We start from the raw sequence: 12,897 nt of genomic DNA, 5'->3' as shown, positions 1-12,897 counted from the left end.
GGACATGATTTTCGTAATGTATCCCGACAAACTCAAGCGCGAAATCAAGAAAATAATATGAGACGCCTTATCACGTGACATTATTTAATTGAAGATGGCCGACTCACAAATGCCATTTCGGGACAAACTGGGTAATGTTATTTAATACTTGTATGATCTGTCTTAACATATGTTGTAAATTTCATATTCCCAAGTTTATTTGAATTTAAGTATGCTATTTTGTAGTAGACCTTTCAGTTATGTCTGTACATAATTTGTGTAAATATCGTCTCGTCTGCGTGTTTGTTGACAGTTTGTTGTGACGGCCGACTGCACCTGGAGTGAAGGTGTCAATGACCGATGAAGTTACAGCTGATAGACAACTGTCAGTATCCTGGGCCGGTACTCTTTCTCCCATTCTAGATTAAGCACATTTATTTTGACAAAACATTGTTACAAAATTTATCTCACCACCGCGCGTACTACTTTTTGTACGTTGCTAGCGCCAGTATTTTTGCACTAGTAACATACCCTTCGATTTTACACAGCCCCTCAACTTGAACCACAGGCGCTCGGAACGTTTCTTGGATAATAAAAAATGACCTAAAGTAGGGTCGGCATATTTAATCAGTCGCCGGTACATTCGCCTACCACTCATATAACACAAGGTAGGAAAGCGTTGACACCATGACATCGAAATTTCCCGAATATAACTCGATTTTCGAAACTACATTTCGGTCATTTTTTGTTATCCAAGAAACGTTCCGATCGCCTGTGTCAACAACTGAGGGACTGTGATTTTTTTTAAATACATGCATTTATAAATCACACAATTGTATAATAATAACAACATGTAGCAGGCAATGCCTGGTAAGTAATTTTACCATAGAACGTTGAAGCATGTGAACTGCAGAAGTTGGGTTATTAGTTCACGAGCAAGTTCAGTGAAATTCAAGATAGAGCCATACACGATTTGTGTGTCACCACTGATCAAAATAATGCTAAATACTATTCAAAGTTGAACTATTTTCAGTCTCTTGCTAGAAAACAGTTGCCTTATCATTGAACAATATCCCACCTCAATATTCTGAAGATGCTTTATCATAAATGTGCTGTCTCGATTCACATAATTTGTGAAACAACCAAATAAAATTGCTTCGCCCATTGACTAGAAGAGCACTGTTTTCAAACTATTAGGAAATATACTGGCCTTAATGAATGACTTTATTGCGTGTTGGTTGCATTCAATCAAGAGAATGGGTTTGTTGTGTCTAAAGTACAACAATAACAATTTGGTAAGTTGTAAGCAAATCGTAGAGAGTATAAATTTTCTAATGAATGGCTAATAAAAAACAAATCACAAAATTCATAATTTTCAAATCAGCAAAATGCATATATAGAATGTTTTTAAATATAAAATATTTTTAAATATGAATGAATGAATTGATAATATGGATAGCATCAGTGTATAATAGTCTTGGGAATGCAGTTTTTAATTGTCAATACTTTAGATTTATACAGTTATTCAGGAAAAATTAGAGTTTGGTGATTAGGGGTCTATATATTGCAAGGGTTTTGGTATCGTTCATAGTGTGAAATATTGTTAAAAATAATTACTTTCCAGTGTAATATTCAAAATGATGATGTATATGGATATTTTTGTTCTTATATCCATAAGATCTGCAAATCGTGTGAGCTCATCAGCATTCAGCCGTTACTATACAGGTAGTAATCCTTGAAATCAGAACCCAAACCGGAATGTGGATACACTAAACCTGCTTTCGTAATTTTATTCATATATTATAACAGTGTTTGAGATTTTGATTCTGAGTTTGTTAACATTTTCAGGACAAGTAAAATTGCAGTATTTGGTAAAAAAAAATTCATAAATTAGTATTGACTTAACTAGGAACATTTTTTCAACAATTTTCTGAATCTACAGGTGGTTCTTTCATCCAGTAAAAATGAATTATTTTTTGCGATGGTTAAATATGTTTTATCAAAACCAAAGTTTTCAGTGAATTAGTGAGCAAGTTTTTGAAATTTCTGCCCAATACTTGTGAGACTTTCTGTAATTGTTTTTTTATTTGTGTGATTCAGATAATGCGCATGCATGTTCAATATTTTCAAGAACACTGTCACAAAACCAATTCTAGAAAATAAACAACATAAATCTATAATATCTTTAATTTCATCCATTGTTTTTCAGCTGTCCTACAAAAGCCACCATCAGGACGAGTTCATTTCAGTATAAACCCTGCCATACATCATCATGCTAGAGAGCCAAATATCACTAGTTCTCAACATCTTTTATTTGATCCATGTGCCTCTCAGGCTGTAAAATATCCACATAGAACAAGACCGTTGAGTGCAAAAGCATCACTGGGTAGTGTTAAAACATCAAGTTCATTACCAGAACTCAATACAGATTATGTACTGTATCAAAGACAAAGGATTTTAACCCGTAGCCATCAGCAACAGACAAATGCGGAATTACACGCAGTTGGTGTAAATAAAAAAAAGATTTTCTGGAATCATGAGGGATCTACTGAAGTGCCATCAACTTCATCAAAACATTTATTGTTTGAACCTGTTTCAAGGAAGATATCTGCGTCTTCAAATTCACATGACAATCAAAAAAAGAAAAGGCCGCAGAGCGCCAAAGCACGACTTGAGCACAATGATAAACCATCAAATGCACGAGTTCAGAACAATCGGAATATAAATTTTAATGTGATTCATCAACCTGGACATTCTAATGGTGTAAGAAGACCACAGTCTGCAAAGGTGAAAGAAACTACCTCTTTGATCAGTCTTAGAAAAAGACCAACATCTGCCAAAGCTAGGCTTGATAGTGGTGTATCAAAGGAACCTTTAAAAACAAAAACATTAGAACTGGAAATACATGTAGTACCTAAGGAGAAATCTAGAAGTGTGGAAGATGAGAAAGGGCTGGAATTCCCATACAAACTTGTAGATAAGAAAGATGCAGTTGTGATTCCTACAGAAGAAGTAAAATGCAACCAGAAAAGGAAAGATATACCGAAAGGAATATCTATGTTAGCTCCTTACTTGACTGAGAATATTCCACCAGAAGGGTGAGTTCATATGCTACATCATGTAATTTCATCAGATTGTATAAAAAACATCCAGACTGTTTATTCAGCAACCCTTTTCAGTGCATATTTTTTCCTTAAGTCACATTTATCACAATTCTTCTTATCACAATTTGACATATTGACGTACCTGTCATACTGAAACATAACATAACTAATTTCTAACAATTGTAAACTGATCAAAGCTTCAGTGTTTCCTACCTGAATAATTTAGTGTGAATTAACTAAAGCTTTAATTATTTGTTCATACCTGAAAAATTTAGTGTGAAACAACTAAAGGTTTATTTGTTCATAATAATTTCATGTGTTTAAATGAATTTTGCAGCTACTTGCATCTACTTAATTCGTATCACAATTTTAAAGTAATTTTGACTTTATGTATTATTGCATGGATTAATAAATATAAAAAAATGCAGCTCATGCATCTTTCATGCTACTGTGAAATTTTTCCATGATGCAGACTTCAAAATGGCTGTTGGCGAGACCTGCATTTAAAAACAACATGAGCAGATGACCAGTTCAGCCATTACGTAATATTAAACCCCACAATATTGTTATTTGTAGGTGTGGTGTAGACCCAGCAAGTTGTTTAGTATTTCTACCATCTTTGCTATGCTATATAGATGATGATTTACCACTAGTACCACCAATACAACAATCTTCTGATACAATACCATACTCTTCAGTGCAGGAACCTACAAAACCATATGTAAGTAATCATAAACTGAATTTAGTGATTTGTACATAGATATACTGTGTACTTTAAAATACTTTATTTTAGTTGGAATAAATTTTCGCTGAAAAGACTTTTTGGGTGTTTTTTATGGAATTTATTTTCACTGATTTTTGACAAGTTGAATGTAAAATATAGGAAAAAAGTTATATTCGGTGGATGTTATTTTCACTGAATCATTCCTTCAGCAAAAATAGCGAAAATTAATTCCAAGCAAAAATAAAGTATTTTACAGTATGAAAAAAATCCATAAAGACGTACTTGTATAAAAATAAATGATGATGTCATAACTCAAAAAATACGATGACAACATATGATTTTGTATACTGTAGCACTTCTCTTATGGAACTGCACGTATAGAATAGAATAGAATAGAATAATGCTTTATTAATACCATAAAAAAGAGTTAACATTTCCTTTTAGGTTTTCAGATTAATAAAGTAAATAATAAAAGTACATGAAATGTAAAAATTGATTTAAAAAGAATTCAAATTCATATATGTAACTAGAAGTCGCATTTATTGTATAATGCAGTGTTGTTCACCAGGAATTGAATACGTGGGGTGTAATTATTCCATCAGTTTAGAAAGTGTGAGACAATTACCCATCCATGTGGAACTAAAGACTGAAAAGCAGTATGTTGTTCCCCTTATAGTGAAGACCACTGTACTCAAATGTTTACTATATTGGAATTTTATTCTACACTTGTATTTTCTTACATTTTTGTGAAACAATTTATCTCATGAGAGTAAAAAACCTGGGACAAAAAATTAAACCATGAGGCAAATTTTTCATGTCTCACGTCTGGTGAGAACACTGTATACACTGTATATTGAAATCAAATGTGATTTATATTTTGACCTTAGACACACCTCTGTCATCTATGTAAGCACATGAAGCAAGTACAATATCCCTAATTGCTGGATTTTTTTACCAAATCCTGTAACTGGTATTTTTTTTTAAATTGAAATATTTATTACCCGGTAATGTGGATGAAAATATGATGTAATAAGATGAATTTGAGCATGGACAAAAATTTTGACTCGTATATGATATTTACAGAAATATCATTGAAATATTATCCAATTTTTAATAAATTTAAAAAAGTTATTAATGAACCTTTGAATCTGTTGCTTCTGCTAGGATCCAAAGAAACTATTTCACTATACAATGGTAAGTTAACACTTAATTAATTGTCTTTGATTCATCATTACAATAGATTCAACTATATTTGAGATTAATTTACATGACCCATCTGCATAAATATACATACTGCAATTAATAATTCTTGTATGATGTTGGACACGAAGAAGGATATTTGGTGTAATTGACTTTGATTTGAGTACCGATAATATACATTGTTTGTTTGTTTCAGAATAAAAACAAAGGAGAAGATGAATCTGTACTGTGTGATGATGTAAATATTTATTCCAAAGATGGGACATTACTACATGATCACAGGTTGGTTGGTTGTCTATAAGATATGTCTGTTCATTGATATGTAACTACATTATCACAGACTGACAGGCACCCTATTAGTCATACTCACAGAATTGTTTTCATATATAAATTAATTAAGAATACATGTAATATAATTATTATAAGTAATAAATGATTACCCTGGCATTATTTACATCTACATGTACCTGCTACATTTCATAGGCATGGATAACTCCTTGTCATTGCAACATTCAGTCATGAAAAGTGAATGTGAGTATCCAGATTACTCTAGTCCCAATGCATATGTAGTCCTAAAACAGGGACTTACAATGTATTGTTTCACTGCTGTGTGTCCATTTGTTCATCTGTCTGTCCAACCACACCTTTGTCTCCTGGGCTGATTACATTCATTCAGGCAATGTAGGATCACATAAAATTGTCTTTGTATATGTGGTACTCTCGTAATAATCTCATAATCAAAACAGTGCAACTCTTTTACAGTATATACCGGTATACAGCACATAAATGTTATTTCCATGTTGTAAGCCTTTGCTCATTTCTAGTGTTTTCTTCTGCTTCAGTAAATATAATGGTAGAAGAACTAGAGATGTTATTGAACAGGAAATTGAGGATTTGGAGCAATTATTACAAGGTACGTCTCTCTGTCATTTACGCCTGTTAGCATTGTATGACAAAAATGTCATGCATCACAGTGAAAGGTTTTAATTGAAACCTTGGTTGACACAAAGAAGAGTACATTGCTGAAAATTCATAGCTATGAATTATGTGTTGCCATTTGCTTTTTTAGCTCCGCTGTCGACTTTGTCAAGCAGAGCTTATCATATGAGTGATTGCCCGTCGTCCTGTGTCCGTTGTCTGTGTCAACTTTTTACATTTTCAACTTCTTCTTGAAAACTACAATTCTTATTGCTTTGATACTTGGTGTATATGTACCTTGGACAGACCTCTCTTAGATTTGTTCATCTCGTGATGATATCTTCAATTCTCTAATTTTGCTGAATATTTTTGTCATTTTTGGTAAAAGTGGTATTTTCAACTTTTTGGTAAAAGTGGTTTTTGACTCCCATGTGCGAAGCACATAATGGGAGTCTTTGCAGTTAGTGTGTCTGTGTGTGTGTGTGTGTGTGTATGTGTGTCCGACTGTTCCACTGCTATCTCAAGAACCATACATCGGTTTTTGATGAAACTTGGTGCATAGATGCTCTGGGCCAATGCGCAGATTTGATTAGGTTTTGGTAAAAATCCATGCTCGTTAATTACCTAATTTGCATGATAATTAGCTAATTTTTAGCTGTTCTATGACTGTTCCACTGATATCTAAAGAACCACTCATTGGATTTTGATGAAACTTGGTACATAGATGCTCTGAACATATGCGCAGATTTGATTAGTTTTTGGTAAAAATCCGTGCATATTAATTACCTAATTTGCATGATAATTAGCTGATTTTTAGCTGTTCCATGATTGTTCCACTGATATCTAAACAACCACTCATTGGATTTTGATGAAACTTTATACATACATGCTCTGAACTAATGCTAGGTTTTGATTAGTTTTTGGTAATAATCCGTGGATACTAATTACCTAATTTGCATAATGATTAGTCAATTTTCGGTTTTTCCACTGATATCTCAAGTACTAATCATCACATTTCAATGAAACTTGGTACATAGATGTCATATGACACTGCACAGACCTGATAGTTTTTATGGTAATATCAGTACATATTAATTACCTAATTTGCATAATTAATTAATTTTCAGCATTTGATATAAGTACTAATCATCACATTTCAATGAAACTTGGTACATAGATGTCATATGACACTGCACAGACCTGATAGTTTTTATGGTAATATCAGTACATATTAATTACCTAATTTGCATAATTAATTAATTTTCAGCATTTGATATAAGTAGTGAGCATTACATTTCAATGAAACTTGGTACTTACATACTCAAGGACTATGCAGAGATTGATTGTTTCCGATAAATATTTGTGCATATTAATCACCTAATTTGCATAATTAGTTAATTTTCAGTTTTTCCACGGGTATCTCAAGTACTAATCATCGCATTTCAATGAATCTAGAATTATGCAGACCCAATTAGTTTCCGGTAAATATTTGTGCATATTAATCACCTAATTTGCATAATTAACCAACTTTCACACTGATATCTCAGGTACTAAACATCACATATCAATGAATGTACATGGATGCTGTAGGACAATAGACAGACTTGGATAATTGTGGGTTAAAATCTGTACATATTAATTACCTAATTTGCATAATTAACCAATTTTAAGCTTTCACACTGATATCTAAATTACTAACTATTCCATTTCAATGAAACTTAGTACAAAGATGCTCTAGGACAATGTACAAACCTAATTAGTTTGGGGTAAAAATCAGTTCATATTAATTCCCTAATAAGCATAATAATTCATAATTTTTTGGTTCTAATCACATTTCAATTAAACTTGGAAACATAGATTTTCTGTTACATTGCGCAGACCTCATTAGTTTTACACTCAAATCTGTTCATATTAATTTTCTGATTTGCATAATTAGTTTTCAGCTAAGTAATTTCGAATTATATTTAATGTGTCTCCAATACTCTCAGCACATGGGAGTTCTTTCTAAGCTTTCTTTGATTTCAACTTCTTGTTGAAAACAGCGAGTCCGATTGCTTTGATACTATACATATTGTTCGTTTTCTAATGATATCTTAAATTCTTTAATTGAAATGTGCATTGCTAACAGTGGAGCTATCTCAGCCGACAGACTTCTTGTTTTATTTCAGAGTATTAAAATTGTAATTGATTATTTACACAACATTTATATGCATAATGTGCATCAATGGAACTTGATAGAGTAATCAAGGCCAGACTCAAAAAGTAACTTGCTTAATGAAATTTAGTACATGTACAATTTTGAGGGAAGGAGTGATATTTCGACAGTTTGTGACTCTGTTGTTCCAGTGCAAGATGTTTGTCGTGAACATTAATATTATTATTAATTTCGGAGTTATTATCGTTATATTTGATGTTATACTGATAACGCTGATATCCAAGTGTAAATGCATAAATTATGTTAGTTAGGGTTAATCCATGCCTGCGCTTGGTCGGCAATGACCAAACAGTGTTTGTTTTACTTCTGCTTGAGTTCAGTTCAAGTTCTGTTTTTACCGCATTCCTGTACCGGTCAAATACTTTCTTACCTCTGTATTTAGTGAAGTCGTTTTTTGAAATAAATGGTCTACATGTTGCATATTGTATCGTTATCAGAAGACCGGTCTGTATTTCAATGACACTATTCAATGTCCCTATTGGGATTAGTTAATATGTTTAAATCATTCCCTGATTTCATTTCGAATAAAGAAATTTACAGGGAATAAATCTTCCTTCTTTGCTTCATAAATTGAAACGAAAAAAATTTACACTATCTACCGCTCGATATTCACTTGAAAAATTTCCTGTTTAGTATTATGTTTCTGTTGTTGTCTGGCTGTAAAGGTATACACTGTAAACCTTAAATATTAATCATTGTGTCTTCTATTCAGGTATTGGTAGAGCAGAGAGTGATAATATAATAGTGCAATATCAGTATGATATTAATTTGTTACAAAGAGAAGTCAGAAAAACACTTCGACAAACCAGACAGTAAGTTTGAATGAAGATTATTACAGATACTCGAATCAGATTACATTTTGTTTGGTTTATATCATAGATGAAGGAAAGGGATGTACAAGAATATCTGTTCAGATCTTTGTAGTAACGTTTTATATTACCGTAGTTATAAATGCCTCGTGTGGCTCATTTATGATATCTGTGATTTTTACCAGTAATTAGGTGAAAGGAAATGTATTATGTGAGTAGAAAGATGTCAGTTGTACTTTGTTGCCATAAAGTTTTCTTGTCACCTTTCACAAACTTGTCTAAATTTTTCCATATTTTGTTTTTGAAATTTTGAGTTAAAAATTGATCCGCAATTAAGAGAAATTCTAAGTATGTTACTATAGCAGTCTATACATCGAATGCAGTACCAACGATTGACGAAAGGATTACTAGTACCTGATGAGCATTTTTTGTATGACAACGTATTTATTTATTTATTTATTTATTTATTTATTTATTTATTTATTTATTTATTTATTTATTTATTTATTTATTTATTTATTTATTTATTTATTTATTTATTTATTTATTTATTTATTTATTTATTTATTTATTTATTTATTTATTTATTTATTTATTTATTTATTTTTATTTATGCTTTTGTTCTCTAATTAAATCCTGTCAAAACTATCCACTGAATTGTCAGTAGCATGTACATACAGTGTAGTTGTTAGGTAATAGCTAGAAAACAAAATAAGATAAAGAAAAAAATGGGATGAAGTCTTCCAGTTTACAGCCTTGCAAATGTCCTGTGTAATTCACAAATCAATTGTATCACTGAAAGTGTTGCAAAAATGGGGTTTTCAATAGAAAAAAATGACAATATAGCAAAATTGGCCATCAGGTAATCACTTCAACAAACATTTGTACGACATAAGCACTAATGTATTCACCTATGTCGAAGCTGTCTGAGATGTTTAGGTTTTTATAGTAGTATTAAAACAGTTACTTTTAGAGAATATCTAAATCATAGATCAATCGTAGATTTAACCTTTTTTTCTCTCCTTATACTGCCTTATAGATTGTGTCCATTATTTGATCTAAAATTAACAAAAAAGATATATAGAAAAATTTGTAAACTGTTCAGTTTTCTCATCAGGACTCACTACATGCAATACCTGGTGTTCAAAGTGTTATGTAATAAAGCATCATATGTGATAAATTTATGACGACAGCCAACATTTTTTTGTGTCATATTTAGTCAGTACTGGTATGTGGTATATGTTAAGATGATTGTATCGTGCAGGATTATATATCTTGAGATTCATTGAATAAATCTTTAATTATTGATTTTATTTTCTTACTAGTATTAGGAGTCCTGAAGACCCTCCTGATTTGGTGAGTTTTTCTTTATGTTATTCAAATCACATGTCCCTATTGAGTTCCAGTGGCACTGTTGTCAGAACTACACACAAGTCAAATAAAGTAAATGAATGAAAAAAATCATATTTATGGGTAGAACATGACTGTAATAAATAAAAATAGATTAATCTGTATTAAATGAAAGTTTTATTTACACAACAAATATCGGGTAAGTAGGGTTATTGGAAACAATTATTTTTTATCTTGTCCTGTTCTGATGTGATGTGATCAGATTACTGTAGAATACTTTATTTTTATAATAGCTGGAATTAATTTTCGCTGAATAGACATTTGGGATATTTTTTATGGAATTTATTTTGACTGATTTTTGACTGACTGATTTTGAAGTTGAATGTAAAGTATAGGAAAAAAGGTATATTCGCTGGATTTTATTTTCAGACTCACTCCTTCAGAGAAAATAGTGAAAATTAAAAGTATTTTAAAGTATATATATCATGGGTTATTGATCTGCGCTGTCTATCATCACACAGTTGTGCATGTGAATTTACCGGTAATCAATGTTTTCTTTCACCATATTACAGTTTGGTTTGAAGGAATTTTGTAAAGAGCATGATAAAATAATAGCAAGAATCAAGCACCAACGAGAATTGTGCGTTCAAGAATTATCAGAAATTGAAGCAGAACTGGGTATGCAGATGCAACATGATATTATGAAAGAATACAAAAAGGTTTAAAACGTACTGCACTTTTACTTTCGCTTCACTAGTAACTTCCATGGTTGGTTTATTTAAAGAGCGATGAACATCGTGTCGAGTCCTGTTTGATATGGGACTCATAGCGACGTACACAACGCATGCAAATACATTGTTTGTTTTCATGAAATTCGAACACGCGCTGCGCGACGACAATCACTCTTTAAGGGACTTATTCATGTATAAGGGAATTGTATATTGTTCACTGCTACAGGATGATGCACTTTTTAGTACTTTGTAAAAACAATTTACAGTATCCGGAAAAGTCTTCTACAATGTTGTTAAGGGAACCAGGGTTGTTGTTTTGCTTGAAATTAAGGTCGAAGCCTACTCATGAATGAAAATACCCAAAATATATATTTATTTTGCAATAAACTGTATTATTGTTCAATATAAGTATGTTGGCTTAAAAAGTTTGAGGTTACCAGCCTATTTTTTGAGCAAATGATGGTTAAATTATGAATATTTTGTCAGTTTGATTGTACTATTGGCTGCTAATATGAGGATATGCCATATCGCGAATTGTAGGCAAGTAACATAATGATATATCATGACTGATGGGGTAGTATTTGTTATCATCAATTATTTAACAAATCTGGGATTTATAAAGTGACAAAAACGCTAATTTTGCTTCAACATTGTGTCCTATGGAATTGTTCCAAAAAATACAATTTTGTTAAATTTTCTCATGCTGGTTTATAACTCAACACACTAAACCAATGTGATTTGTGACCAAAAATCATTATTAGCCTTCCACCTTATCAATAAGATTTGTGAATTCCTCTAATTGCAAGGCTATGCCTGCAATAGAGTGTAATGAAGATGGATATTATAACTGCCAAGCTTTCATAAAAACAACCTTTTGTCATTAGCGTTTAAACATCTTCATATCTTATCACTTAAAATATAAAATTACAAGTACTGTAAAACATTTCATTTGAGAATTTTATAGCATTCAAAACAAAATTTCAGGATTGTCACTGACATTCTGTGTCATAGGAAATTTTTAAATCTATAAAGCTATATAATCATGTAAGTTAATTATAAAGTCTTAATCACATCTTGAAAAATATTTTCCACATTACATATCATTTTGCACATTACATATCACGAAAATTTTAATAAAATTCTTAGATTAGTACTGCAAATAAATAACCCTTCTAGGGCTTATTTTAACTGATCAACCTCCTTAGAGTTGAATAAATTTTACCTGAGATTATCAGGGGGAAATTGAAACTGCATTTAGAGTGTCCGTCACCAGTTACTTAGAATGTATCTAATGGACTGTCTCCTAGAAATTGACAAAACTAAGCAATTTCATCGACAGTAAATGCTAACTTGAACAAGATGGTGTATCACGCAACCAATTTATTCAAAACTCTTTTTGTGAATTAGCTTAAATTAGTATGCAAATTCTCTAAATTCATACTCTCGTCATTCAGCCTGGTTATATAAATATACAGTGAAATGAATACCTATGACAGGGTTATTAAGTATGCAATCTAAAGTTATACATTCTGAAATGTTTTGAAAAATTTAACAAAATGTTTGCTGAACACAACCAAGATATATTGCTCAATTTTAGTATCAATATTTTCCTGCGCTGCATACAACTAGACACAATAACTATTATCACAATACAATACAATGTAATGTTACAGTCCACAAGAGTACACACAGTCATGTAATTTATAGAGTATATCTTTTTAGTATGTTTTTAAAAACTTATATTATATTTTTGTGCTTGTAATTTAATCTTATGCTAACTAGATACGAGTACTGTAAAATACTTTATTTTAGCTGGAATTTATTTTAACTGATTTTTGACGAGTTGAATGTAAAATATAGAAAAACA

At 31.4% G+C, this 12,897-nt stretch overlaps 1 protein-coding gene across 1 annotated transcript; it reads left to right on the top strand.

The window, feature by feature from the left end:
• The first annotated feature begins 60 nt into the window (after positions 1-60).
• LOC144349428 (uncharacterized) lies at positions 61-11,437 on the top strand. The gene is made up of 9 exons (XM_078007978.2): positions 61-131; positions 2,189-3,077; positions 3,660-3,804; positions 4,972-5,001; positions 5,204-5,289; positions 5,850-5,920; positions 8,853-8,952; positions 10,275-10,305; positions 10,872-11,437. Exons 1-9 carry the CDS (start codon positions 95-97, stop codon positions 11,022-11,024), a joined length of 1,542 nt encoding a protein of 513 aa, XP_077864104.2. The 5' UTR covers positions 61-94; the 3' UTR covers positions 11,025-11,437.
• The last annotated feature ends 1,460 nt before the right edge of the window (positions 11,438-12,897 follow it).

Source organism: Saccoglossus kowalevskii, chromosome 8, assembly GCF_978046115.1.
Source record: "Saccoglossus kowalevskii chromosome 8, keSacKowa6.1, whole genome shotgun sequence".
Classification (NCBI taxonomy): domain Eukaryota; kingdom Metazoa; phylum Hemichordata; class Enteropneusta; family Harrimaniidae; genus Saccoglossus; species Saccoglossus kowalevskii.
Note: the sequence above shows the minus strand (reverse complement) of the source record. Positions and strands in the feature narration are given on the sequence as shown.

Excerpts from the sequence above, each read along its gene's own strand:
- LOC144349428 (XM_078007978.2), top strand. The coding sequence starts at position 95 with ATGGCCGACTCACAAATGCCATTTCGGGACAAACTGG. Across the intron at positions 132-2,188 it reads GCCATTTCGGGACAAACTGG|CTGTCCTACAAAAGCCACCA; the intron begins GTAATGTTATTT and ends ATTGTTTTTCAG. Across the intron at positions 8,953-10,274 it reads ACACTTCGACAAACCAGACA|TATTAGGAGTCCTGAAGACC; the intron begins GTAAGTTTGAAT and ends TTTTCTTACTAG.